General features: G+C 46.8%; 2 protein-coding genes across 6 annotated transcripts in view; both read left to right on the top strand.

Annotated features, from left to right (window-relative positions):
- The window catches only part of CSNK1E (casein kinase 1 epsilon), a 22,036-nt gene extending 1,212 nt beyond the window's left edge, over positions 1–20,824 (top strand). The window contains exons 2-11 of one of the 2 annotated variants that reach the window (XM_057388335.1): positions 3,102–3,186; positions 9,416–9,526; positions 9,690–9,838; positions 10,514–10,742; positions 16,991–17,161; positions 18,671–18,819; positions 19,333–19,525; positions 19,629–19,768; positions 20,149–20,214; positions 20,753–20,824. In XM_057388335.1, the coding sequence (XP_057244318.1) occupies positions 3,111–3,186; positions 9,416–9,526; positions 9,690–9,838; positions 10,514–10,742; positions 16,991–17,161; positions 18,671–18,819; positions 19,333–19,525; positions 19,629–19,768; positions 20,149–20,181 (1,251 nt within the window). In that variant the 5' untranslated portion in view covers positions 3,102–3,110 and the 3' untranslated portion in view covers positions 20,182–20,214; positions 20,753–20,824. Of the gene's footprint in view, positions 1–3,098; positions 3,187–9,415; positions 9,527–9,689; positions 9,839–10,513; positions 10,743–16,990; positions 17,162–18,670; positions 18,820–19,332; positions 19,526–19,628; positions 19,769–20,148; positions 20,215–20,752 lie in introns of both variants that reach the window. The other variant, XM_057388342.1, reaches the window with a different exon arrangement.
- A 3,113-nt stretch (positions 20,825–23,937) lies between these two features.
- The window catches only part of TMEM184B (transmembrane protein 184B), a 28,091-nt gene continuing 24,722 nt past the window's right edge, over positions 23,938–27,306 (top strand). For 3 of the 4 annotated variants that reach the window (XM_057388295.1, XM_057388274.1, XM_057388280.1), the window contains exon 1: positions 23,938–24,083. The gene's annotated coding sequence lies outside the window, so the exon portion shown is untranslated. Of the gene's footprint in view, positions 24,084–26,685; positions 26,738–27,306 lie in introns of those variants that run through there. The other variant, XM_057388288.1, reaches the window with a different exon arrangement.

Raw genomic sequence — 27,306 nt, 5'->3', positions numbered from 1 at the left:
AAAAAAAAAAAAAAAAAAAGCAACCTTTAATGGTCTGTGGGTAAAGCAGCCCCCATTCTCCACACTTCTTCTGAAAGCTGGAGCAGTGCTGCGATCGGCAGCCTCCATTATGGAGCAGTGGGTTTGGTTTTGCATGGCTTTTGCTAGACAGGGTATCTTCTCATTCCCGGCCCCCTCGGGTGGGACAGAGGTTGCGCTCCTGTCCTCCGGCCCCCCCTTCCCCCTAAGATGGTCCCCGCATCTTTGGTCGCCATCATTGCTGGCACAGCAGTGTGATATCAACTCTTATCGTGTGTTTATATAATGGCCTTTGTGCCTGTACGTGGGTATTTTATATTATATAAAAAGGACTGGTGCAGAATGGTGTATGTGGGGAAGCAGTGCCAGTGGCTGGATAGTATTATTTTTTTTGAGGCTATGTAGTATTGGATATTCACRTATGCAAATGCTCATGCAGAGCACACTCTTGCTCTGAGGTTGTATGTGTGTTAATCCCTTATGGAAAACTAAATGGTTTAACTAAATGGTTGCCCTGCAGCCCCTGGGAATGCTGCCTTGGTTGTAGAGTGCAGGAAGGGTGGCAGGGCTGGGGGGTTAAGCCTTTTGGGGGAGGGTTTAAATTTTACATGTATAAATAATACATTCAGGTGATATAAATTTCACATATAAGAATATATATTTTATGTGTACAATTTTCTTTCTTCTTGTAACCGTAGACCTGAAGATCAGATGATAAGGGCGGAAGCTGTAGATGGTGTTGGGGATGTGTGTGAAGTAGAAGCAAATGGGATGGGTGTTTGARCTCCTGGAGCTGTTGCTGAGGGGCTGGGATGTGTGTGTCCTGTCCTCTTACCATGAATCCAGGTTATTGCTCTCTGGCTATACTCTGCCCACGTTTTCTACACACAGTTGTGTGTATGTATGTGTTGGGGGGGAGATAAGGCAAAATGACAGCTGTGCGAGACCATGACTTTTTTTCACTCCATTATCCTGCTTCCCTCTTCCACTCCCGAGCCCCAGAGCATTTTTTAGATTCCCCTTTGGAGCCTGTTGCTTAATCAGCTAGAAGGCTGCTGCCTCATTGTGTGAGAAGCCCTTCTTAACCTGGCTGCTGCCTGTCCCAGGAGGGTGGGACCGAATTTAGTCTTGGGACTGTGGTGTTGCAGAGCAGTACCTGCTGTGTCCCGGTGTGGAGGAAACACCTCCGGGACCTTTTGCCCAGCCTTTGCCGTGTGCTTGGCTATGCTCAYCCCAGCTGGGAGTTGGACTTAAGTGGAAGTGTTCATGGTTCGAAAGCCTGGGTAAACACTGCATGAAAGGAGTATTGAGAGCTGTCTTCTTAACAGTGGTGTGACAGGTTCCCAGGGACACAGACCTTTGATCGTTTATTGGAGTAGGAGTGTAAGCAAGTCAGATGTATGTTAATGTGGTTATACAGGACAGCAGGCAGCGGATAAAAATCATGTCTGTTTGCTGCACCCTTACCCAGGTAAGCCTGCCTCCTGGTTCGGTTCCCAAGGCTCTACCTACATTCCTTGTAGTAAGAAAGTTAGAAATAGCCACAGGGTTTTGTAGACTTCAGATGCACAGAAACCCACATGCATAAGCAAATACTAGGTGAGGGGACTCCACCTCTGAGTGTTTTGTGTGTGGTTTCTGGTGACTGGAGCTCTGCTTTCAGGGTTCACAATGTCCTCTGAATGCCTTGATAGGATTATTTCCCTGTACATCTCCACAGCCCGTCCATTCTTCTTTCTGTAATCCCATCTCCTGGGGCAGGAGAAGCAGCTCTGGGTTTATAGTGTGCCCAGAATCCTGTAGCTGGGATTATATTTTTATACTTCTGTCTCACAAGGCCATTCCTCCCTTCTTTCCTTCAGTGATGCTTCCTTCCTACCAAGCTCCAGCAAGGGAAAGTTCGTTGCACCCACTTGTGAAAACATGAATCATTCCTCACCTTTCCTGTCCCCAACAGGCTCTGTGTCTGCATTTTGTACGCTAATAATGTGGCATTGCATAAATTAGGACTGTGGCAAATCCCTCTAAAAGGAGACACATTGACTGTCTCGGGAAGAGATGTGGTTCCTAAAATAAATTGGTGGCCATAGAAGAGGCAAGGGAGAGGGGGCTGTTAAGAGGAGGAATTGCTGGAACTTTGTTTGTCCAAGATGTTAGGAGCAGAAGTTGAGGTTAGCAGAGGGAACAAACTCTGTGGCTGTGGTCCCTCCACCTAGTTGGTTTTCTGTGCAAGGTGAGTAGGCTGAGCCTGGGCATGTTGATGGGGTATATGAGGTCAAAGGGTTAGCTAATCATCTCAGGTAAAGGGATGAGGAAAAGCCTGAGCTGCTAAAAACAAACAGTCGTCACACCTAGGTAGGCAAGAGAGATGGAARGGCTCAGGTAGGCCAAAGTAGGCTGTGATCCCATCCGTAGAAGCGTGTGGAGATTAGCAAGTGGTGTTCCTAGTCAGTGTATGCCTCTCAGAGTTCAGTTCAGCAAGATGTCTCCTTCCTGTCCCCTGTGCTGGCCTCTGCCTAGGAACGATGGAGTCACTTGCTCCTGGCAGTCTGTCTGTCTCTCTTGCAGCCCATGGGTCCTATGCTTCACCACCGCCGAGGTGTTGGATTAGTGCTGGGGCATAGAGAAACTCCTCATAGGGTTTTTTATGCCTGACCCTTCTGGTGTCTCATGAGGCTGTTTCTGTCCCAGTGTCAGGTACTGTAGGGTACAAGGAGCAGTACTTCTTTACAGCAGTGTGGTGTTATCATGCACTGAAACCTTCTTAGGAGGGATTTCCTGAACCCCTCCTCAGTCTGTGAGCAAAGKGATGGGGAAGAGATTCAATCATTCTTCATTCTACTAATGGGAACATGGGAAAAACATTCTTGAGAGTGTTCTGTTCCTGCAGTGTTTCTTGCTCAGGCTGTCCTTGGAAGYTCAGGAGATCGGGAGAGATGATAGAAGCTATGTAGAAAGTGAAGTATTTTGAGATTTAAAACTACTCAGCCTCTGGGTGAAGCAGGGAGGTCTTTTCTGGAGTGTTACATGATTTACTTCCTGTTTCTGCTCTGACACTGCTCTTTCTGTGCTTTTCTCAGCAGGATTGAACCATGGAGCTTCGAGTGGGAAACAAATACCGGCTGGGCAGAAAGATYGGCAGTGGATCGTTTGGAGATATTTACCTAGGTGAGTGTGAGAGTCTGTCTCAAGGTTGGTTTTCTCAACTGCATCCATTGTWTTGGGGTTGTTTTTTCTTGCTGCTGGTATTTGTGGGCACCATGTAAGGTTGGAAGGGATGGAGAAGATAAAAATCTTCAAGGAATACTGCTAGTTGCTGCTGGCCTTCTGATGGCAGAGAAAGTTGGATGAGCTCAACACTGCCTTACCACATACTGGAGACACAGTGGTGGTTGATCAGACTGATTTGGACTGTTTGGGGCATGTTTGTCGTACACCCTATTCCAGCGTTCTCACTTCCTCTTCTTGAGCTTGGGTGTGTGTGGGTAATAWACTCTGCTCACAGAGTAGGTGGTGGAAAGGGAGGACATAGCTATTCCTTCAAGGATAGAAGGGATAAAGTTTTGGGAGCACTGGTAATGGAAGAGGTGGTCCGGGACCTTACAGAGAAAGGTCCAAGACTAGGAGGTATAAAACAGGTTGGAGAACCTGGCCTGGTTGAAGTCGTGAGGCTCAGATCTGTTAGATCTGCAATCTGGGATTTAGAGTTAATGTCTGGAATGACCTGAACTGGAAGCTCAGTGGACAGAACCCGTGAGGTGCTGGGTTTCCTGTAACCACAGCAAGTCACCTGGGTAGGAGTTCTTCCAAGCCAGTGCGCTGATGTGAAGATATGGTCCCTGATACTTTGCCTGCTCATGTTTTTATTGGCTCAAACCATGTGGGGCCAGAGTGGTCAGACTACCCAGCATCCTAATCAATCCCTCCATGAGGGCTGGCAGTACCTGTCTCTGGTTCTCACCAACACCTGTTCAGCCGTWGTCCCACAGGCCAGCAGGAGTGCCCTCTCCTTTGGTGTTTACACCCTTTGGGTGCTTGCAGATGGTCGTCATGTGCTCCTTGACTGTTAATTTGCTCAATGGAGTTGTATTTTGCTTCCCAGTACATTCAGCACTCCTTGCTTTTGCTGGTGCTTCAATTTTTCCTAGTTTGTTCATCTGCAGAGCAGCTTGGAGCCAACAGGGCATTTGAGGTGTGGCATTTCCAGTGCCTTGCAATGAAGGGCTACCCTCTAGTGATCTGTAATGTGATGCCTCTGCATAAGCTGCTTTGGGTCTCCTTGGCTTCCCCCATCCCCAGCACTATCAGGTTGCAGAATTGGCCCTAATGCACTGTCAGCTGTATTGTAGGAGAGCTCTTCTATGATCTCCATCTTCCCATCCATCCCCAAAACCCTTTCGTTGAATACCTCAAGTTCAGATTACTTTTTCCTGTGATTGTAAATCACCRTCTGTTTTCAACCTCTGGCTTTTATCTCCAGTTCCCTCTTGCTTTATTTTTCTCTTGATTGGTGTTGGCAGCCTCTCTTGATTAAGTGTCCTGTGGGAATCATCAGGAACAGGCTTTGTTGCCACCTTTATCCAGAACATGAACAAAGATGATAAATAATGGAACTGTGATCCCAGTTTCACAGTGTGCTGCCTTTACTGCAGCCTGTCCTGTTCTTCTGTGACCCTCCAGCCAGTTAGCATCTTGGGTGACAGTGCTTTTAATTCCCAGGTGCTAGGGGTTAAGGGGTGACAGCCTAGACACAGCATTTTCCACCCATGCTGGGGCTTCAAGCCTCCCAGACTATCCAGACAGTATGAATTATCAGGATCTTGCAAAACATCTGGGGTACCTGTGGGGAAAGAAAGGAGGTTACTGAACAGAAGGGCCTGATCCTGTATTCCTCTGTACCGTGTAATAGTCCATCCACCTGTGTGAAGCAGGTATGGAAAACAGCCTCTGGAGAGGGGTTGTGCCCGCCTTGCCTGTCACCAAACAGACGAAGCCCAGTGCCCTGGTGYGGTGAACACAGAGAGTTTCAACCAAGTTACTTGAATGCAGTATCAAAGCCCTTGTGATGTTCATTGAGGTGCAAGCCAGCATGTTTTGAAGCAGTGATAGCAAGACTTCTTGGAGCCTGGGTGACTCCCCAGCCTGGGGGAATTGGGCATGTAGTCTGTGGTGCTGCGTCTGGAGGACGCTTGTGCTCATGCTGTACTCTCACGCCTTGCTCTGCAGACATAAGGACTCATTCATGAGGACTTTTCTCCTGCACCAGGTTCACCTCAAAGTTCTCTCCTTTGATAATGGTGTGGACACAGAGCAAGACTTGTCTGTCTTTGAGGATTAGCAGGGACTGTATGGTTTATCCTCAGCCTCTCTTTCAGGATGTGACTACAGTCACCTGCTCTCTAACCAGCAGCTGCTGTGTGCTGTCCTCTTTGGGATTTGGTTTTGGTTTTTTGTCTGTCAGAAGGAAACTTGGATTTCTACATGGATAGATACAAAGAATGGGCCGTGCTAATCCTTAGCTGGGGCTTGAAGCACAATGCCTTCCTTCTGCGCCCTTCTTTGAGGGATAGATGTGGTAGAGGGAATATTCTCCACCTCACTGGTTTGGGAGGGTGGAAAATGAGATCAGGCCTTGGCTAGCCCGTTTTCCCCTAAAAATGCTCATTCAGAAGAGCAAAACCCAGTTTGCAGAGGAATTGCCGAGCCTCTGGGCTGCTAGAGGGGGAGGTGCTTTGTCAGAGGTGCTGGCCAAGAGGCAGGGCAGGGTTGCTGGACGTGTAGGAATTGTTTGGCTGGGATACACACTGGTGGTGGAGAGGAGCTGGGCAGACAAAGCATGCTGGGACCTGAGCTGGCTGGGGACAGTTCCTGGTGGCAGGCTCCTCCCTTGCTGGGAGGGGAGTGCCTTCCCTTTGTTTCCTGGCTTGTTAACTCTCTCTCGCCCTATCTGCCCTCATCCATCTGTTCCCAGCCCTSCATTCTTCCCTTGCCAGGCTGCGGAGAGGGGTGCAGGCAGTGGGGAGTATGGGGCCCCTGCCTGTTGCCCCCGATGCTCAGGGAGGGTGGTGTTTATTGTATCAGACATGTAGTCAGGATTCCACTCTGAAAAGATCCCGTTCAGCCGGTGACATCCTCTGTCCCCGGGGCCCCGTTTCAAAGAGCTTGTGATGAATGAGTTGAATTTGTGCAGCCCCCACAGCGGAGTGAGACTCGAGGATGATGTTAGGAATTATCTCCGATCCTACATTCAGTCTCTCAAGTGGCTGAAGCTAGCAGATTCTGCTGTATTTGTCTGAAACATAGTGTTTTCCAGTCTGTAAAGAGAGTACAGAGCTGTTACTTTTGTACTTGTAGCTTTAAAAAAGATGGTGGTCAAAGCATGGAACAAAGGATCAGAAAGATCCTGCCCTTAAATTCCCTCCTCACTACTGGTGGTCTCGATCTGGGTGGACCTCTGGTCAAGAAATGGCAGAGGGAGCAACTTGTAGACTTGGTGAGGTTTGGAGAGGAAGCAAGCCTAAGCAAGTGACCCCTTCAGCAAAGAGCAGGTCAGATTTGTCTGGAGAAGGACCGCAAAAATGATTAGATGGATGGAAGACCTCTCCTTTGAGGAAAGGCTGAGAGAATGGAGATTGTTCAGCCTTGGAGAAGAGAAGGCTTTGGGGTGACCTAGTTCCAGCCTTTCTTCCCTGAAGGGCGCCTACAAGAAAGACTGGGGGAGRCTTCTTGGAGGGGCCTGCCTGTAGTGGTAGGACAAGGGGAATGAGTTCAAACTGAAAGAGGTTTAGATTAGATGTTAAAAAGAAATTCTTTACTGTGAGGGTAGTGAGACACTGGAACAGGTGCCCCAGAGAAGTTGTGRGTGCCCCATTCCTAGAAGTGTTCAAGGCCAGGTTGGATGAGGCTCTGAGCAACTTGGTCTAGTGGAAGGTGTCCCTTATGGCTGCGGTGTTGGAACTAGGTGATCTTTAGGGTACCTTCCAACCCAAACCATCCTRTGAGACTATTTTTGCTTTTGTAGTCCACAGGGTTGTTTCTTCTTTCTCTAACTAACACTTGTGTTTGGGCAATGGAGAGAGTGGGGCTGAAGGCCATCTGAGCATTTGAGTTGCATAKTCACATTTTGAAGAATCAGAGTCTTCTTGATGCCTACTCCTGCTTTCCCTTTTGCAGCTTTACGTGCCCACAGATAACACACCCCATCTGCAGACAGCCTAGGAGATGGATGCATCCTCATGTTTCTAAACACCCAGGGTAATGTGGAGATGAGAACTCATTCATGTTTCCACTGTTCAGGTTCTGGGGATAGGGTTCATTCGAAATGCTAATACTGCAAAAAGTCAGAGAGACTCATCATTGCTTGTGTGTCAGCGAATACATTAGGAGAGGGAAAAAATTCTCCCTAGGGAACAGACAAGGGAGGAAAGTCTTCACAAAGACAGGGGAAAGAGACAAGAGAAGAAAGTACTCTTATCTTTTTTTGATGTTCTGGGTGTTTCCATGCCAAATAAGGGCCAGTGGTTGAACACTAATTTAAAAGATGGACAGATTATTAGTCCCTTTTGCTGCTCTTTTCCTCCTTGCACTTCTGATACTTGTAAGGAGGGTCCTGTGGTGAAGGACCACCAGTTTTTAAGTGGAAAATGCCAGCATCCCTTCAAAAGTTAGCATTGGGTAAATGTCTTTACCACTCAGAATGGTTTTTCTCTTTCCCTTCTCCTGGATCCTGTGTTAAAATCTATATTAAATTAATCCCATTGCTCCTCCTTCCCCTCTCTTAGAGCACCCTAAATAATTYCTCTCCCTCCTTACTGTTTACAGCCTTCAAATATTTGCAGACTGTTGTCATGTCCAATTCTTCCTCCCCACCCTTCTTAGTTGCATCTCTTGTCTATGTTTCATATTTAGCTCTTTTAATCTTTCTTAGTAAATTAATCCATCTAGGCCCAGATCATTTTTGTTGGTTGCTTACAAATTCCTAGCAGCTTGTCTGTCTCAACCTGGCACTGCAGCATCTAGATTGTGTCTTTTTGCTAGCAGGCAGCTCTTGGCTAACTTTGTGTACAAGCCGTAACTCTTCAACTGGAGATGGATCTCTTTAGGATCCAYAGGGAGAAGCAGTCCAGTTGTCAGAACATTTCCTTTCTCTCTTTGGTCCCTGGCACTGGAGGTGGTGTGTGAAAGAGGATAAATAAAGAGATTTATCTGCAGCTTGTCCTTGTGGACTCTGAAAGTCTTATCACTGWGTTCAGGAGGCACAAATTAGCCAGACCTACCAAAACTAGCTATGGGATATCTGCAAAACATCACCTTTGACTCCAGTTCATGTTTGGCATAAATGTTCTGTGGTAGTTTATGACCGTTTTCGTAAGCTGCTCATGATCAGAGCTGCTCCCTGATTTGTGTTTAAGTGCAATTTCTAATAGTTCCAGATAGGAGGAAGGGCTTGTCAGTGTGTGTGAAGCGGTATGGCGGGGGAGGAGAGAAGCAAGCCTTGAGCGTCATTCCCGTGACCCGTGTACAGATATTCCTTCTTTCAATTTTAGGATGATGTGAAACATCTGGAATCCTTTCAGCTAGTACAAGATAAAGAGCAGCCTGTTCCTTCTTTGACAGTGCACTTTGGGACCAGAGTGCTGGCTTTTGCAGCTGGCAGTTCAGTTGTTTTCAGAGAGAAGCGTGTGGAGTGGTGGTTTAGTGTCATTGCAAAGTATCTAGCAATACCTTCAACAAAGGTGTCTGGGCAGCTTAATTCAGGACTGGATTCTGTTTATTTCTTCACACTTCTGATTTGGAATATAGCACATGTTTCTGTGTTGGCAAAAGATACAGGTATTATTAAAACCCTTCACAGAGTGAGGAGCTGGGGATTTAGAAATTGTATCGTGCAGGTCAGAGCTGTGGAGAAAACAGAGAGCTGGGATGTTAGTAGTGTCTCCTCCTGAACTAATTGACTCTGTTGAAATGATACAACTGAGGTAACCAGTAATTTTGCTGGGGAAGTTATACTCTGTATCACTGCTGAGGGTTCAGGGGCTAGGTTTATGATTCGAGAAAGCTAAAACTTCCACTCAGTTTAGGTTCCTTTGATATGTACAGATTGACCTTCCAAAGTCTGGCACTTTTTGAGATAACAAGGCAGTTCACGTGTAGGATTATTGTTCTAGCCTGACTTCAGGATCAGACTTGGTTTCCTATTCATGTACCTTTCTCTGGGCTTGCAAATGACAGTGCTAGAAACTCTGTATCAAGTTGAAGTGGCTGAACTAATATCTGTCGTAGAGAATAAATTTCAGGGCAAATCTTACGGTTTTGACATCTTTACAGGCCTTGTTAAAAGTATTTTAACTTCAGTGGAAGCTTTTGCAATCTTCATTTCACTCTCATTCCTATGCAGGAGCCAATATTGCAACTGGTGAAGAGGTGGCCATCAAACTGGAATGTGTCAAAACCAAGCATCCCCAGCTCCACATTGAAAGCAAATTCTACAAGATGATGCAGGGAGGAGGTGAGATGGGGAGGAAAGGATGGGGCCGGGGGAGTGGTAGGAGAAGAAAATTATTATGGAGGGCTTTAGGAAAAAAAATATTTTGGTGTTACACATGATTCTCTCAGCAGGGGTTGCAGCGTCCATTCTCTGTTCCATGGGCTTAATCTTTTTCTTTCCCTAGTGGGTATCCCGTCCATTAAGTGGTGTGGAGCAGAGGGGGACTACAATGTGATGGTGATGGAACTCCTGGGGCCCAGCCTGGAAGATCTCTTCAACTTCTGCTCCCGCAAATTTAGTCTCAAGACAGTTCTGCTCCTGGCAGACCAGATGGTAAGTTTCCTCTGAAGCATTTGTGCCTACTCTCCTTTTCCATGCCTTTTCCCCCCACACACTCCTCTCCCATCCCCTCTGCTTGAGAACTGCTGCATCCCAGGCTTTCTTCATTTAGCACAAGTGGCTGCCAGCTTTCTATTTCTTGATGAAGTTGGGGGCCTGGAACCTAGACACTGGTGGCTTTTCTTTATCCCCATCCTTCCTTCCTTTGCCTGCTGCTTGCCTTGTGATAGTGGTGCACACACAGATACTTTTGCCTGAATGATGAATTATTGTCACCTATCTTAATTCCACTGCTCATGCCCTGGATGTAAGACCCTTAGCTCTTCTGGACAGACCTGTCCCTTTCCTGGTCCAGCTAAGGTCAAAAGTTGACATCTRTTGATGCTGAAGCTCAAAGTTTTAGTTCGTATAGACTTGCTTCCCATCCTTCCTTGTGATGTTAATGGCGACCTTCCCAGAGTGAGGACTGGGCTGGTGTGTAGGGTAAAATTCCATCTCCAGATACAGAGGGTGTCTTTTCCTTGGCTGTCATCTCTGATATTCTCTGCAATGTGTCCTTTTCTTGCTCTGACAGGCCAGTGTCAGAATACTATTTTTAACAGATCCAGTTAAAATGAGTTCGTTTCTTGCTTGTCGCACTATTTATTTATTTACTTATTTCCCCTCCAGATCAGCCGTATTGAGTACATTCATTCCAAGAACTTCATCCATCGGGATGTAAAGCCTGACAACTTCCTTATGGGCCTTGGCAAAAAGGGCAACCTAGTATACATCATCGATTTTGGTTTGGCCAAGAAGTACCGAGACGCCCGGACCCACCAGCACATCCCTTACCGGGAAAACAAGAATCTGACTGGCACAGCCCGTTATGCCTCTATCAATACCCACCTGGGAATTGGTGAGCCTGATTGCTGTTGCCCCTTGGTGGCCTTTCCAGGGGAGATTGTAYGTCCACAGAAGGGAGGGGGTTGGGTTCTTTGCCTGGCTCTGCTGCTGATGTGCCTTGAGATGGTGGGCAAATAATTTAAATGCTATAGCTGTGTTACCTCTCCTGCTGTGGTGGCACTCTGAGCTCCTAAAGACAGARGTTGGCTCCTCCTCTGCTTAATGCAGGGAGCCCTGTTCAGCATCAAGGCTGTGACCTCCCTGACTCCACTTGTACTAAATCTGCCCTTGCACAATTTTTGAAGGCTGATTAGATGTGCAAAGGAGGCATTCACAGGCACTGAGCCTTTAGGAATATGTGCAGTTGAAACCTGTGTTGTTGACTCCCAGCTACCTTCAGTGATTATTCTGTAGCTGCCAGAGCTGGAAGATAGAGGCCCACTTCAGTATGGTGTTACCCACCACTGAGGATGGGGACAGCCATATGTTGAAAATATACAAGAAGCTGGAATGAGGGGAGACTTCCAGCTCCTGGACACTCATGTTTTGTGATTGAGGACAGGCTGTCACAGGCCTTCAAAATACAGATGTGTCTGTGAACTGCACAGCCTCATTAAGGCAGCTTCAGGGAGGTAGGGCTCTGCCCTCTATGTGTGGTTAGTACTGTGGGGATAAAATGAGGCTGAGAAAGAGTGGTGAGCATTCAGCCAGGTCTTCCACTGGTGTTGACCATGATCCCAGGTTTTGTAAAACCTTGTGCAGTTTTGTACCTACTGCACTTAAACCTCGTGAAGTCACCCAGACTCTTATCCTGGGAGTCAGCCSCTGGTGAGTGAGGAACATGGTTAAAAATGTCTTGCTATTTTTTCTTCTGTTTTCTGACTGAARACTTCTTTCCAGCATTTGACCTCTTTCCTCAGATAAATTTTGGCTAAGCTTTGTTCATAGTGTGAGGTTTCCTTAGTTACCATAGGGTCCATTCTGAGCAGKCTGACTTGATTCTGCTGTTGATTGGTAACTCTAAGGAGCAGAAATACTGTGGCTGTCTTGCCTGTGGACCCAGAAAAGTACCAGCTGTGCTTGCAGATTGTATCTCTTCTGAAGTTATAACCTGGGAATTTGAAAATCAGAGCAAGGAACTCAAACCTTTTAAACTAACACTTTCCACAGGATTTCACGTCCTCATTCATCTTCCATTATCCCCTCTTGCAGATATTTCTCAGATATCTGAACTTGGCCTGCAGAAAATAAGGCTGTTTCCCGCTGTCTTCCTTGCTTAATAGTACATAACTGTAGATGGAAAACGCTTTATTTATATCAAAATGGGGAGTGTTGTGTGTTGAGAGTGGGCTGTGATTTCCTGACCTCTTCGACATTATAAAAATAGTTCTCGTAGAGCTTTTCGGGTYGGCCTTCTGTATTTTGGCTTGACCTGCATATATATAACTGACTCCCCATTGAATTCTCAGTCAAGATTTCCACAGCCATGGTAACTGCCACAAGGAGACATGCACAAAATAATTCTCACTACTCTGTCAATTCTTTTATATGTGCCTGCTCTGCCTGAACTGATCACGAGAGGCTAAATGTCTGGTTGTGGCTTTTGAACGACTTCATTATTCATTCCACCCCAACTTAGCCCTTTACTACTGGTGCTTGGCTTGTGTATCAGGATGAACAAACAATGTCTAAACACTAATCCAAGGGCAAATTGCATATGCCATCAGTCTGAGTGCAGCCGCCGCTCTCTTCATGCCCTTTGCTTCGGGAAAGTCTGGGTGTGAGTTACTCTGCACAACAGGTCTCGGGTGTATTATCTCCACGTTGCAGATAGTTGCCCTGAACAGCATAAAGGTTACATGACTTGCCTGAAGGAAAGGGGGTGCGGGTGTTTGGGTTTCAGATGGAGTTCCTGTTTCTCAAGACCTTGCCACAGGGTATATGACAGAGATATTTGTGAGTTAGCAGCATTGCCATGGGAACCATCACTCTGAATTTTTTTTTATTTTTCAGAGACTAAATTCTCTGTYTTAATGTTATGTTACTGTGGTCTAGGGATAGGGAAGGAATCAGGTGGTGGGGTATTGGTRTGACAGGAATAGCAAATGAATAAATGCCTTTATTTGAATTTGCAAGCTAAGAGTTGGGCATTCCGATGTCTGGAAGAAACACATTCTTTTCCCAGTGACTGGGGAAAAAAGTAGGAGGCGAGACTGGGGAGGATTTCCACAGCTGGAGACTTGCCATTGGGGGAGTCATTGGACTGTGCAGGCTTTGGTTCACGCATTCCAGTCAATTTTCACATGCTCTAGGGATGAGAGTCCCCTGCACCCACTGTAGCCTGTAATGTCTGAAATAGATGGCCAGGGTGCCCAGGAGACAGTCTTGGAGGAAGCCTGATGGGCTCTGTCTGGTATAACAGGAGGCTGGGGGTGGGGGGTAGTGCCTTCCCAAATGAGTGTCCTAGATGGCATCAGTGTATGTTGTACAGATCATAAGTCCTCCTGCTCATCCTGCCCTCTGTCACCCATTCCAGATTCTTGTGTGTTTTTAAAAGCTGCCATTCAGTGGGGAGAGAAAAGGGAACTCTACTTCAGCCTTGTGCAAGATCAGATCTGAGTATCTCATTAGGAAAACATTGCTCGGTTAAGCCTGCTTGCAGCTGGGCTGGCTCCAGGGAAGGCAGCTGATTTCTAGGGAGCTCTGCATGGGAGCGGCATCACTTTGGTGGGATCAGAGTGGAGGAAAATGCTCTCTGGACAGGGGGATCAGGAAAGAGTTTAGGCTGCAAAGGAAGAGGTTTTGTCATGAACTTTGTGTCCAAGGCAGCCAGTCCTCAGTGTCTGATCTTTGCCCAAGCATGTCTTTTCCTGTCCTGCCACTCACCCCTGACTTGGCTTCTGAGGACCCTGCTTTGGCATGGTAGTGAAGGTGCGGGCTGGCTGGGAGCCTCGCTGGGGTTAGGAGGGAACTGGCCAGAAATTGTTCACAGAATGGGTTGGGTTTGAGAGGTCATGCTGGGTTATGTGGGAAGGCAACCTTTTGTTTTCTGTTGGAGGGGGTTTTSAGACAGAGACAAGGATGAGTGTCTTATGAAAAAGACTTTTTTTTGTAAAATCAGCTGTCAAACTCCCCACCCCCACCCAATTGTAGGAGAGCTGAGATAAAATGGAGAGAGGAAGTGTGATGTGGTATCACAGGTCATACCAATAATTGTGCTTCTGGACTGACTTGCTCAGCAGATGCATTCACGTCACTTGTATTTCTCTTTCTCTTTTCAAACTCCACAGTGAATTTTTTTTCCTGCAGCCCAAGGATGCTGTGAGCTTTAGTCACTGATTATCCGTCTTCTAAAAGTGGAAACTACAAAATAATGTTTCCTTGTAAAGTTTTATTTCTAACTCCTTGCTGTCGAATGTTATCTAGTATCTTGAGGATGTTAGTATAGGAGGCCCCCAGAAAACAAGTAATTAACTTTTCGGGGATGTGCAATAGTAACTGAAAAGGAAACAAAGAAACGGAGTGTAGGAACTGTTGTCCTTTGTCTTCCTCCAAGATTTAATTCAGTGTCTTGTAGGTAGGGCTACAGATGACAGAGTGCTACAATGTTTTGAGGTAGCTGCACAGCTGTGACCCATCATGTTGGTACTTCGGGCTCATCATAGGTTTGAATCTCACTGAAGTTGTTTAAATGGTCTACAATCACCACATGTACGTGAGGTGCTCAACATCAGGAATGCAGCACAGTCAAACGCTTATCATTCGGCATTTTAATAATTAGTTGTTGTGCTTGCAGCTGTTTTTCCTTGATCATATTGCTGTGTTAAGACACAGTTAAGGTGTGTTTGTATGCACGTAATGGATACTAGTTAGCTTCCCAGTTTTAACCCCTCTCATTGCTTTCAGTAAGGGCTTATAGCATCCGCCGCTGACTTCAGGCTCCCTAATCTCGTGTCTCTAATTCTGGCCTTTCCTAAATTGCTAGGACTGTGCCCAGGCATATGTTCACAGAACACATCCCATTCTGGATGGGGTTGGTGGCTGTGTTCAAAAGTACTGTGCTTCACACAACTGGAGGTGTGTTATTCAGCCTGCCTTAAGCAGTTTGGAGTTCAAGCAGGATTTTGGAGGCGAGATCCTGATTTATTCCTGAAAGGCTGATTTGCTTGTTCGGTAGGTTTCTCTGGTTCCTGCCCTGCCTTTCCCTACTCYTCTGAGGGAAGCCACCACACTCTAGACAAGAAGCCACAGTTAGAGGGGTTAATGGTACAATATGGCTAAGTCAAGGGCTGGCAAGACTGCAGGACTGAGGTTATCCTTGTCTCCTGTGCTTTCAAGCCTTGGATGTGCATTCTGACTCCATTTCCACATGCCTCCTGTCTAAGGATGTAGGTCATTACCCAATATTGTTTAGTTTTRTTTATTTGCTATGCATGGTGAGTAATTGCGGCCCTCTGAGAGTGCAYGTATCCCAACCTTAGGCCAAATGCAAAACTGGGTTTCTTTTCTCTGCTCCCTTCAGCATCTTAAGCATCTCCCAGACAGTCATGTAATTATCTTTGGCAGTAGCCTGATAAGATTAGGAAGTATTAGCCCCTTTAAAGTGGGTGACTTGAGACAGAAAGTTAGTGAGGTCAAAAAATGCCGTTATTTCTGCTCAAAGTAAGACACTTTGGGAATCTGCCGGGCTGCTTTCTCCTCTACTGTCTTGGAATGTGGCATTTTTGTGGTGTTTCATGTGCTTTGACCCAAATGCTCTCTCCTGTCAATTATGGACTGATGAGACGCTCCTTTTCTTCTGCAACTACAGTACTTTTTTTTTCCCCCTCAACAGTTTTAACTTGCCAAGTCCTCAGGTCTCAAAACAACTTGGAGGTTATGAGAGAGAAGCAGGGGAAAGAAAGAGCCACAGCTTGTGCTGTTACATGTGGACATGTGTATCTGTGACCTGCTGCAGCTACTCTTTTGTCTTGATTCAGCTCAGCTAACAGAAAAAGGGATAGCTGTAGTGATCCTTCAAGTGACCTTTGAATGGGGCAGGTGGTAGCATGTATCCAGTACTGATAGCCCACAGACCAGTACATAATTTGCAGCATCTTCCGGGATGTGGCACTGAATCCAGCAAAATGTGCTGTAGTAAAATAATCTGATAGATGAGGCTCTTTAGTCTTTCCTCTRTCCCTGTGCTCTCCCTTAAGCCATATTTTGCCTGCCTGTTATCTATGTCAGTTGTTGTTCTCCTCAAGATGTAAAGTACTTTCTCCAAAGTGTTTATTTTATTTGGGAGGGAAACAAGAACAAGAGCTTCTTGGCAAGATCTATAGATGAATTTGCAAGCATGTTGGAGGAGTTGGGAGGAGTTAACCAGACAACATTTGCAGTTGTTGAGATTCTGCATCAAATCCCTCTTGAGCTAGCTTGAAACTTAAGATGAGTTGACCATGACAGAGATTTTTTGTTGTTTGTTTTTGGTTTTGCTTTTTGTTGGGTTTTTTTTTGTGAGCCAATTTCTTTTGTTTTTTAGTAAGCATTTAAAGGTGGGTCCTCGCAATGGCATCTTAAGGACAATGCTTGCTCTGAGTAGAGTTGGTACTGATGCCAGTTACACAGTCATTCTCCATTTGGAGAGGAATTTTTTCTTCCAGCTTAAAAAAATGTCACCAAGCTGGAATGATATCTTTGCACATTRCATGTTAGGGTTCTCTAAACTATCAGCAAACTTGTTTTCTGCAAGATGGGGTCCCTAGTTCCTTGTTTCTGCCTTGCTTAAAGACTATCAGCAGTTTAATTAGAAGATGTGTTTGAATGGGCTGTATTGGACTTATCTCTATTAACTTTGACTTCTTTCTGTGACTACCTTGGTCATGACTAATCCCTGGGTTGAAGAATTTCTGGGTGGAGAAGTGTAGGTGCCCTTCCCCTGGAACTGGGAAGAGCCAAGTAGGCAGGGTTGCTTCAGCAGTTCTTGAGAAGTTAGATTCCTGTGTGAATTAAGGCTTGTCTAAGTGAGGAGGTAGTCAGAGTCATTAGTTATGAAGTGGGTTGGGCTGTAGGGGAAGAGGAGTACCTTAACTCTTGTAGTATGACCATTATCACAGGAATTTGCTCTGGAATGTCTCCTACAAGTTTGTCTATCTATAGAAGTCTACCAGAGAAGAGAGAGGGGTGGTTGTTCTGTTCTGTGTTCACTTCCAAAGCTATATGACTGCCAAAGCAGTTTTGGTTGCTGCTCACTCCTTGCCCCTTTGTAACTTCTCACAGAACAAAGTCGCCGTGACGACCTGGAGAGCCTGGGTTATGTGCTCATGTATTTCAACCTGGGCTCGCTGCCCTGGCAGGGCCTCAAGGCTGCCACCAAGCGCCAAAAGTACGAGAGGATCAGCGAGAAAAAGATGTCAACACCCATCGAGGTGCTCTGCAAAGGGTATCCTTGTAAGTGCTCTCATCTTGATGGCTGTCTTGTCTTGCTTGGCTTGTTCACCTGCTGAAATCCCCTGGAATTTTGAATCCTAAAGGCCAGTATCCAGTACCTCAGACCAGGATGTGCTACTGACACCAGTGATAAGAAGGATAACAGGAGGTCGTGGTAGAGTTCAGGTTCAGAAGTGGGAAATGTGTTCTTGTGGACAGTCATGCCTTATGTTAGTAATGGCATGCGAGTGCTGAGAAGGGGGGATTTTTAGGACCTTGTGAGCATTTTGGAAGAGGGGTGGGCATTGAGCTGAACAAGTATGCTGATGACTCTGAATTTCTCCCAGTTAATGAGGAGTCACAGAAATAACCAGGCAATAAAGTGGCAAATGCAGTTCATTGTAGGTAAACATGGAGTAATGTATGTGACAACAGAGAGAAGTCTTGTTTCTCATGTTGTATGCACAATAGTAGGCTGTGGCTGACCAGTGCCACTCACTAATGAGCTGTTGCAATTACAGGAGATGGTTTTGTGAAAACATCAGCTTTGTGCACGGTGGCCGCTGAGGAAAGGGAGTACTAGGAATTACTAGGAAAGTAGCCCATGCAGTGTGCATAAACCCATAGCCCACTTGCACCTTGCTTGCATTGTGTAGCTCTGGTCCATCACACTGCTTCCCAAAGGATATGGTATATTTGAGAAAAGGCTCAGGAAGGGGTTGAAAGAGTGACCAGAGATTTCTGCACAAGTAACCAGTTTGCTGAAACCTGAATAAGAGATGTGTAGAGAGGTGATAGAAGTCTATGCTCTGCCTGTGTCTACAGAAGTCTGTATGGGAGTAGATTATTTGGTGGTCCCAGTTTTTGTATTGGAAGAGAAACAAAGCTGGTTTCTGCCATCTTCATAACAAAAGGATGTGGCTCTTGACACAGCCAGTAATGGACCTGTGGAACTCCTTCCCAGAAGATATTGTGGATAGTTAAAGCTTTCAGGTGTTCAAGAACAGATGGGATAACTATGTGGAAGAGGGCTCCTATGAGRATTACTAAATAGTTAGAAACTATGTCCAGATCGGGAAGTTCCGGGATCTGAAAGTAGGTGCTGGGCTAATGTCGATGGAAAGTCAGACATGCCTGCCCCACTCTTTCTCCTCTATCTACTTCTGGCCACTGCTTACAGCAGGCCACTGAGCTGGGAGGACTTCTGGTCTGAACTTCCCAAAGCTCATATCCAGCTCTTCTTTAGGCCTGCATTTCTACTGTCCTTCAGCAGGCACTGTGATATGCTAGGTCTTGTTTGGAGAAGCTGACAGAAAGAGATGCATAACATTTTCTCTTGTAAAAAAAGAAATTGAGTCCTTTTGGTGGCCAAAGTGCTGCAACCAGCAGGCTCAGTTTTTGTTACACAGCTCTGTGTTTGTGCTGTCCTGGTCCAGCAAGCTGCTATTGAAAGGCTGCAGCAGCTCCATGGTGGGATCAGGAAGGTTGGATGGCCAACAACAGCCATCAGCTGTTCTTTGCTCTTTCCAGCTGAGTTCTCAACATACCTCAACTTCTGCCGTTCACTGAGGTTTGATGATAAACCTGACTACTCGTACCTGCGGCAACTCTTCCGCAACCTCTTCCACCGCCAAGGCTTCTCCTATGACTACGTCTTTGACTGGAACATGCTTAAATTTGTGAGTGTGTTTGGCAAACAGGCTGGACCAGGGTTGGTTTGTGTCATGGAGATGGGGGAGGAAAGCTGGAAACGGCCTGCTGTTTCTGCTTAGCTCTGGTGAACAGCTTGAGCAAAGGGACCAGTTTGCGTGAAAAAGAGGCAGAGTTCTTTGGTATAATTGGGGGTAGAGCTACTGTTGTATTAGTTAGTGTGTCTGATGGAGCATGTGTGTCAGTAGATCTATAGCTATATGCAGGTAGAGATAATTTTTCAGGAGAGAACTGGATTTGGAGCTGGGACACAGACGTTGATTGCAGTAACAGCTCTAGTTCCATATGCTTTCTTCTCTGTTTATGGAATAAAGTAAGGTCCTTTCTTGGTGCAGTGGAAGATGGGTGGGGACAGGGTGAGTTTTGGGGATGGAGTTCCATTTCCTTGGCATGATGATGGAGCACTGTGTCTTTTCGGTCTGGGGCTGCTGCTGCCTCTCCTGCCTGACAGCCGTGTGTGGCGTGGGCGTTTCTCTCCACAGGGAGCAGCCCGGAACCCTGAGGATATGGATCGGGAGCGGCGAGAGCATGAGCGAGAGGAGAGGATGGGGCAACTCCGAGGTTCAGCCACGCGAGCGCTGCCCCCCGGCCCGCCTGCTGGAGCCACTGCCAACCGTCTTCGCAATGTCACTGAGCCCATGGCCTCCACTCCCACCTCCCGAATCCAGCAGTCCGGTGAGGGGGATGGGAGAGCTGGGGCAAGGTGCCGCCCCTGTGGTTGGCTGGAAACCAAACTATTGACTGATATTCTTGTCTCAACATTGCTCTGCCCCAACAGGCAACACGTCCCCCAGAGCAATCTCAAGAGTGGACAGGGAGCGGAAGGTCAGCATGAGGTTACACCGAGGAGCTCCTGCCAATGTCTCCTCATCTGACCTCACAGGGCGGCAAGAAGTGTCACGAATTTCAGCATCACAGGTGAGTTCCTGCTGTGATGTTCCTGGCCTTGGCCTGGATGTCCCAAAAGGTCTATGGCCCCAGAGCAGTTTTTGCCTGATCGGCTGGAGCTGATGTGAGTCTGGCGTGGTGAGGGGAGAGGTACCAAGTTACACYTTTGCTCTTGAGGTACATAATTTCTGGAGACCATGCTCAGTATTGCCATCTTAGCTGTCTGCTTTGCTTCGAGTAAGCCTTCATCTGACTGTCCTCCAGACCACAGTGGTTTGGAGAAGTGCAACAACAGTAACCTCTTGGGAGGGAAGATGTCGTGAGAGAAAGGTGCAACTTCTCTGTTTTGGTGTCTTTTTTGCCTTTTCCTTACCCTTCAGCCCTTAACAACTCTTACTTTTCTTTTGTAGACAAGTGTGCCATTTGATCACCTTGGGAAGTGAGAAGCAATTGCCACTGGACCAGTGTTTGCTTAGGTGAGCCTACACTCATGCCTGGGAACCCCCAAGAATAGAATTGCTGGGGGAAAAAAGCCTTAGGTTAAGACTTTATGTTGTTGTGGGGGACTGGTATGTTTCCTTTCCTTTCACCTTACTTTGAGATGCTTTAGGCTTCAGAGGAAAGAGTAAGGTTGGCTGCCAAAATCTTGAGGGGATGGATTGTCTTAGGTGTAAAGGTAGCTTCCATTTCTCCAGGAGAATGGGACAGGTGGAGAAGGTGCTGGGCAGGGGATCCATTTCATCAGCTCCTCATGAAAGCTTTTCTGGCAGTGTGACAGTGTTGGGGAGGAGGGTGCTGAGCAGGTAATCAAGTGTACAAGACTTTGTACAACTACTGAGTGCCTCTTGTAGAGGAAATGACGGTAGCTGGGCAAGGTAGCTCTGAGGGGAGGCAGGAGTGTAGAAGAAAGGGCTGATTTGATTTGTTACACTCCAGCTGGCATTGGAAGTGATGGAAAGAGCCTATACTCCTAACACCTCTTGCCTTTTTCTCTCTTTTGAATTCCCTTTCTAGTGTCTTCACTGTATTTTTCTTTTAAAAAACAAAAAACCCAAAAAACAAACAAAAACTAAAAAAAAAATAAAAGACAAAAGAAAAAATCAAACAAAAAAAACCCAACAGAATTTCTTTTTGCCAACGATGAGGAGTCGAGCTGTGCCCCCGCACTGGTGAGAGCYGTTTCCAGAGGGCCACCTGTGTCCCCAGTGTGAGCGCCTCCAAGGAGCTGTCGACGTGGGAGCCGTATGGGAACACCTCCGCTGCCCCCCAGCCCTTACCACTGGCCCCACTGGCTACCCCCAGTTCCCTCTCCTGGCTCTTTGCTCCTGGTTTTGATTTCTCTCTTTTTTTTCTTCTTCTCAGATATCTTCTCCTGCTATGTGTTTTTTTTTTTTTTTAAATGTTACTTTCAAATCATATGGTTTCTAGCCATATAAATTTAAACTTTGCTCTCCTTTTTTTTCTGAGTGCAGGGGTTGGTGGTGGGTGGGTGAGGTTTTTTTTGTTGGTTTTTTATTTTGTTCCTAGTGGGCAAGGACGGAATCAGATTCCAGCCACAATTGATGGTCAAAGTCTGATTTTATTATTATAACAGGATTTATTTTCTCAAGCATTAAACAAATTTTAAGCTGTGAGGGGAATTGTGGCAACAGCCTAATCATTGACTAGGGCTTCCTTTCCTTGGGTGGCTTCTCTGCGGTTTCTTTTTTGGCTGTTGGGAGAAGTGCCAGCCTTCCCTGATCCAAGTGGTCCTCACACACCAAGGGATCTCTTTGGAGAGGCGCCTGGTCCCATGGAGGATGGGATTGTTGGAGCTGACATACAGGGAAAAATATACTTCTCATCCCTGCAGCGGGGTCTTTTCTTCGTCTGGCTGTGCGTGTTTTTCTATTTTTATTTTTTAATTAAAACTTGTTTTAATTCCTGTGGAGAGAGTGTGGGACTTGAGGAGAAGAGAGTGGTGCACAGAAACTGGAGTTTGGAGTTCTTTCAGAGCGATGGCTCTTGCTCTCTCCTTTCCTCATGCAGCCCCAAGTAAGATCCACCAATTCATGCACAATCCCTTCCTGCCCTCTCCCACCCATCTCCCCCCCTTTCCCCCCCACTTTAGTTTTTTTTWAAATATAATTTAGGAATACTCAAGCTGCTTTGTGGCACTTGGGGCTTTGAAACACAATGATCACCACTGCGACCTATGGCCTGTAGCAGACACACTGTCACTGTAGTGTGGAGCCGATGGGTTGTTGGCAGGGCGGGGAGGGTGGGGTTAGTCTTTGTTTTGTTTGTTTTTACACTTTCTATTTAACACTTTCTTTTTCCTCCCTATTTTTTTTCCTAATTTATTTACCCCTCTTACTGTCTCTCTCTTTTTTTTTTTAATTAAAGAGCAAAACTTTTTATTACTTTGTAATTTAAAAAAACAAAAAAAAAAACTGAAGAACTTTGGGGGGGATTTTGTACTTTTTTCCTGTGTAAATATTGGACTTTTTTGAGCTTTATCGTGGTTGTTAATTTGAAGTAATAAAGTAGAAAATGATAAAGTGATGCCAGCATCTGTCATTTCTATTCCTTTAATGGCCCTGGCATCTTTGCTGGGAGTCACATCTTAACACACAGGAACCACGGTCTTGYGGCTGAACCCGTTTCTGAATTCCAGGAACAAGTTTGATCAGAATTACTGGAAAAAAAGGGACAGGACTGGAGCACCTAAAAATAAACCTGAGATGATCTCTGCATTTGCAGCCTTGGAAGAGGCAAGAGTTATGTGAAATCTGATTCAGGATCTCTTGGCTTCTGGATCTGAGCCTCTGCCGTCCCATGTGTCTGGCCTTGAGGAGAGATGGGCCTTTCCACACTGTTGGCTCTGGGTGTACACTGAGTGCAACAGAGGTGGACCCTGGATTTTGTGTTTCCTTGTCTTCTATGTTTAAACTTCAGTCCTGAAGGAAAGGGGAGGGGCCCAGAGCACCTGACAACAGCAAACAGGATCAACTCCTTTTGAAGTGGCACCTGCTACTTTGGTGTCTTTGGTGGTGTGGTTTGTTTGGTTTCTCCTCGTTTGGTTGTCTGACCTGTCTGGCAGTAAATGACAAAATTTTAATACTGATTTATTTCTAAAACACTGCTCCTGTGGTTATGTGTCCCTGCATTATCCGGATGAGAGGCCTGTTTCTTCCAGGCTCTGTGAAACCCTTGAAACTTATTTTCAGAAACACCTGCTAAGAATAAATTATGAATCTCGGTGACTTTGCAAATTCTTTCCAAGCCTGTTCTCTGCCAGCTGAGCAGAAGGAGCTGTTCCTTTGTTTCCGTGCTGCATGGCTCTTCTAGCTCCTGGGATGAGAGAGTAGGAGGGACAGGAAGAGGAAGGTAGTGCCAGGGGTCTGTGGTATCGTGTGGTTGCCTCTATCCTGCGTTTGTCCTGCCTCTATTTTGAGTGTGCTTTTGCTGGATCAGAATGAAAGTGGACTTTTCCTATTTCCTGTTTTCTGTGAGAAAGGGGAACGTTTCCTGTATGTAAGACAACACCCATCCCTGCAGCATGGTGGAGGCAGCAGAGCCGTGGTCGGGCAGGATCCAGGGGCAGTGGGTGTGTTTAGGGTAGGAGTTCTGTCTGGGGACATAAGGCGAATGAATGCACTGCTATTTTGGGACATGTGGGGTAGCAGCTCCAGGGCTGCATCTGTGTTTCAAGAGGGCAAGGGGAGTTCTAAAGCAGCAGGAGAAAATCATCGACCCTATCTCGGGTAGGATGTCACCTCCTTTGGCTAATACAGTCGTATTACACGTTCTAGGGCGTGGTGCGTTGGCTTTTTTTGTTTGGCTGATTTGGTGGTGTTTTTTCACTCTAAGTGCGCTGTTCGGGCTTGCGTAGAGGCATTGCTTTGGTTTCCAAAACTTCTACGCATGCTTGTTTCCCTCGGAGTTTGCGGGAAAACASCGCTCAGGTCAAGGTGGGAATCTGCCGGGGGGACAATCTTCTGGAGGCCAGTACTGCCCTTAGTCGGCCTGGCGGGCGACAAGAGCTGCGCGATGGCTGGAACGCTCATCCCTCCGCCCGGCGCTGCGGAAAGATCGCATCGCACCCGCTCCGGAGGCGCCGCCCCTTTAAGAGKAGAGCGATGACGCCACCCTGTTCCCTCTCCGCGCGGACAGTGGSCGGGGCGCGCGGTGCCGTGCGCAGGCGCGGAGAGAGGGCCGGGCCGGGCCCGGCGTCGCCATGGGCTCCTGAGGCCTTCGCGCCCCCGCGCCGGTGCCGGCGCCGCCCGCGGGGCAGCGGGCCAGGGCCCGACCCGACCCCTCCTCACCCCACCGGGCTGGGCCGCGCCCGCCCGCCCGCTGCAGGGTAAGACGTGGCGGGGGCGGCTGCGGGCGCACGGGGCGGGCCGGGCTGGAGGGCTGCGCTGGCGCGGGGGTGGCTCGTTGAGGCGCCCACATACTCACCTTGCGCCCGTGTCGGCCCGGTGAGGTCGCGACCTCACCCCTCGCAGCCTCCTCAGATTCCTCCTCCCGTTCCCTGGGGTGGCCCGCGCAATTCACCCCGTGTCTTCCCTGCCCTCCGGCCTTTTCTCTCCCGGTGTGCGCCCCCTTCTTAGGGCTGCCCCGCCATTCCCGCTCCGCGCACATTCCTCCCGCATGGCCTCCGTACCTCCGTACACACAGCGCCCCACCCACGCGTCTACTCACAGCCTCCCAGTGCAATCCCCACAACCTCGCCCCCGACCCCTGGTGCAGCCCACCCAATTCCTTCCTCTCCCTCYCACCCCGCAACCTGTCCTTGCTGCAGCTGTCCCACTCTCCCCATGCACACACACGCATCTGCAGAGCCCCCGCGTTCCCAGTGCTGTCACACTCTTTGCTGGCATTAGGTGGGTGTCACTGTCAGCACTCGTGTCTGGYCCTGGGTGGGCTGGGAACTCAGTAGATCGCAGCAAGGTGGTGGGCCCCAGGTTTTGTGTTCRCTAAGTTTCCTATGGTTCAGACTGGACAGACTGACAGACGCCTTGTGCATTTGCTGGATGTGGCAGTTGTGTGAGGAGGCTGTTACTGTGCCTGTGTACTTTTGCGTTGTAGGTCAGTTGTGGTGGGTCATGTTTGGATGCTCACGGTGTCTTGAAATCTCAGTTCTGTGAGGGCTAAATTCAGCCTTGGCAGCTGTAGCTTGTWGTGGAAGGAGGGCTTTGGAAGAACATGACTGAGTCCTCATGAATTGTGAAAAGGGGCTAGAGAGATTTCAGGGACAGCTCTGTGAAAGCTGCCTGGAACACTCTGAAGCTGTCAAGAGTGGGTGGAGGAGGAGTAGGAGAAAATCTGGAGGAAATACTGAAGATGAGTGATGCTTATAGAAAGTTTGAAATTGTTCTTTCTATGTAAGGAGCTTGAACGGGAGTAATTATTGAAGACATAAACACAGGTTTCCTCAGAGAGAAGACTGTTTATCTCCTTTAAAGATAAAAATAGAAGACATTGATCAATAATAGAAAAAAGGCTAATAGGGTGAATACAAATGGCTTTCCTGTCCTGCAAGAAAAAGAAAACAATCGAAGAAAATGCAATAGAGGACATGTGCCACTAACAAAGACTTGGGTAGTATGACAGCAGTATGTTGTATTGTGGTGTTATCTTTTGGTCTAAGAGCTTAGCAGCCTCCCTAGAAAGGAACACACATTTCTCTAGAAATGTTCATGTTATTCAGGTTTCTAATACCAGAGGTTTGTATTTGTGTGATACTGTTGGAAAAAAAATAAACTCTCATGATTTTAGGATGTTGGCTAAGTACTAAACAATAGGGTTTTAGGGAGAACTTTTCTTAAGGCAAAGGTATTCCAGAAAGGCCTCCTTCAGGCTTTTTCTTCCACCATAGTCCCCAAGAAAATGTGCTTCAAAAACTGCTGCTCTGGTTTAGTGGAGCAGGTTTTTAGGTTCTTAATACTGCCATTGTTATGGTTATGCTGTGAAACCTAGGCAGCATGGAAGCAGCAGGTGGGTAGCTCTGCATCTGGAGCAGGAGTGGTTTGATCTTCTGGTGAAATGATTGGGAAGCTTTACTACTGAAGTCAGTGTTTCTGACCAGCTTGGTGGTATGGGCAGATATTTTTCTTTGTATTCTGCTCAGATCTTTGCAATCAGTTCAGAGCACTGAAMAAGTTGTGTTTTGGAGATATGAGACAAAGGGATGAGCACATTCCAACCTCTGGGCGTTTTCTGGACTTAAGTTTGTCTGTCTCCTTGCAACACATGGCAGTTAAAAGGGGAAAGTTCTTAGATAAACTGSTCAGAAAATGAAGTTCAGTGTGACAGACTTTAGGCATAATAAAAACATTCTGAGCTGTCTGGTCTCTAAGATTTGACAGAATCCAAATAGAAATCTGCCTTCTTCTCTGTCAGTTTCTTTGCCTGTTTGCTGGTAGCAGGCTGGGAGGTGAGCTTTTGCAGTTGTGGGATTAGGGTCTTTTTCTTCTAGTGGATAAAGGAAGGGGTGGGTTATTTTTTTTCCTAGTACAAAATAACTTTTAAAACACCTCCTTCCCCACTCGCCCCAAAAGGTAGTCCCTTTTTCTACTCAGTTCTACTGCTGAATTAACTAAAACATCTAATAATAATACTTTGACATAAGATGACAACATTTTAATTTCCATTTGAGGAACTTACCGAAACCTGTTTTGGTTTCATTTTTAACTGGCTTGTGTTTACATTGAGGGAGGTAAACTGTTACCTGCCCCTTCTAGCAGAAGTGCCTGTTTCATTTTCCAGCAGCTTAAAGGATATCTTTCAGCTCTTGGAGCAATGTCTGGTGGAAACACTGAATTCCTCTGGAGATGTTTGTTCTTTGTTCCTAGCTGCTTCAAGAGTCCAGTGTTGAATTGTTTAAAGTATTGAAAGTTGAAGTAAAACACGAAGTTTCAAGTCTGACTGGTTGATTCCACTGCTATGCCTCATTTTCTCAGTGTTTCCAGCCTGAAGTGGAGGAAAGCAAGGAAAGCAGCAGTGAATGTACAGGTTGGTCTGTCTACAATATGAAGAGGATAGCACAGCCTCGGAGAGAAATTGTGTTTAACTTTTGTACAGTCTGAGCTTTTCGAGTATGTACATGACTGCAGCTGGCTGCCTGTGTAACAAAGCAGCTGTGTGTTATTGAACGGCCCTGGCTGGGGGCAGAAGCTCTTCTCTGGTTTAAAGTTTGTGATTGATTGTGGCTTGCCGGGTCCCTGGCAATTTGAGGTGTTATAGAGAATAATGTTTTGTGTGCTGAGTTATCCAGCTGTTCACTTGTAGTGCTGTGGCTGTTTGTGTTGTTGGCTGTTGTTGTGTGCTGTTCTTGATTCTTCCCAGACTCTCTGGGGTTTGCTTTCCTGTGGTGGAAGAGTGGTTTCCTGTCAAGACATCACACCCTACCAGAATGCTTGGGACTCTGAAAGCGGTTTGACACTGTGATAAGATGGACTGAAACACTTAGCTGAAACAACTGTAAGATATTATAGTAGTTGACCTGAGAACACCCTTATAGCAAGGAGTTTGGGGTATTTTTTCTCTTCTTTTTTCCCCCCATTTTTTTCCATTTTTCTTTT

The sequence above is a fragment of the Malurus melanocephalus genome, unplaced genomic scaffold (assembly GCF_030028575.1).
Source record: "Malurus melanocephalus ecotype Western Australia unplaced genomic scaffold, MMel_1.1 scaffold_17, whole genome shotgun sequence".
NCBI lineage: Eukaryota > Metazoa > Chordata > Aves > Passeriformes > Maluridae > Malurus > Malurus melanocephalus.
The sequence above is the reverse complement of the archived record's forward strand: the minus strand, read 5'-3'. Positions and strand labels throughout refer to the sequence as shown.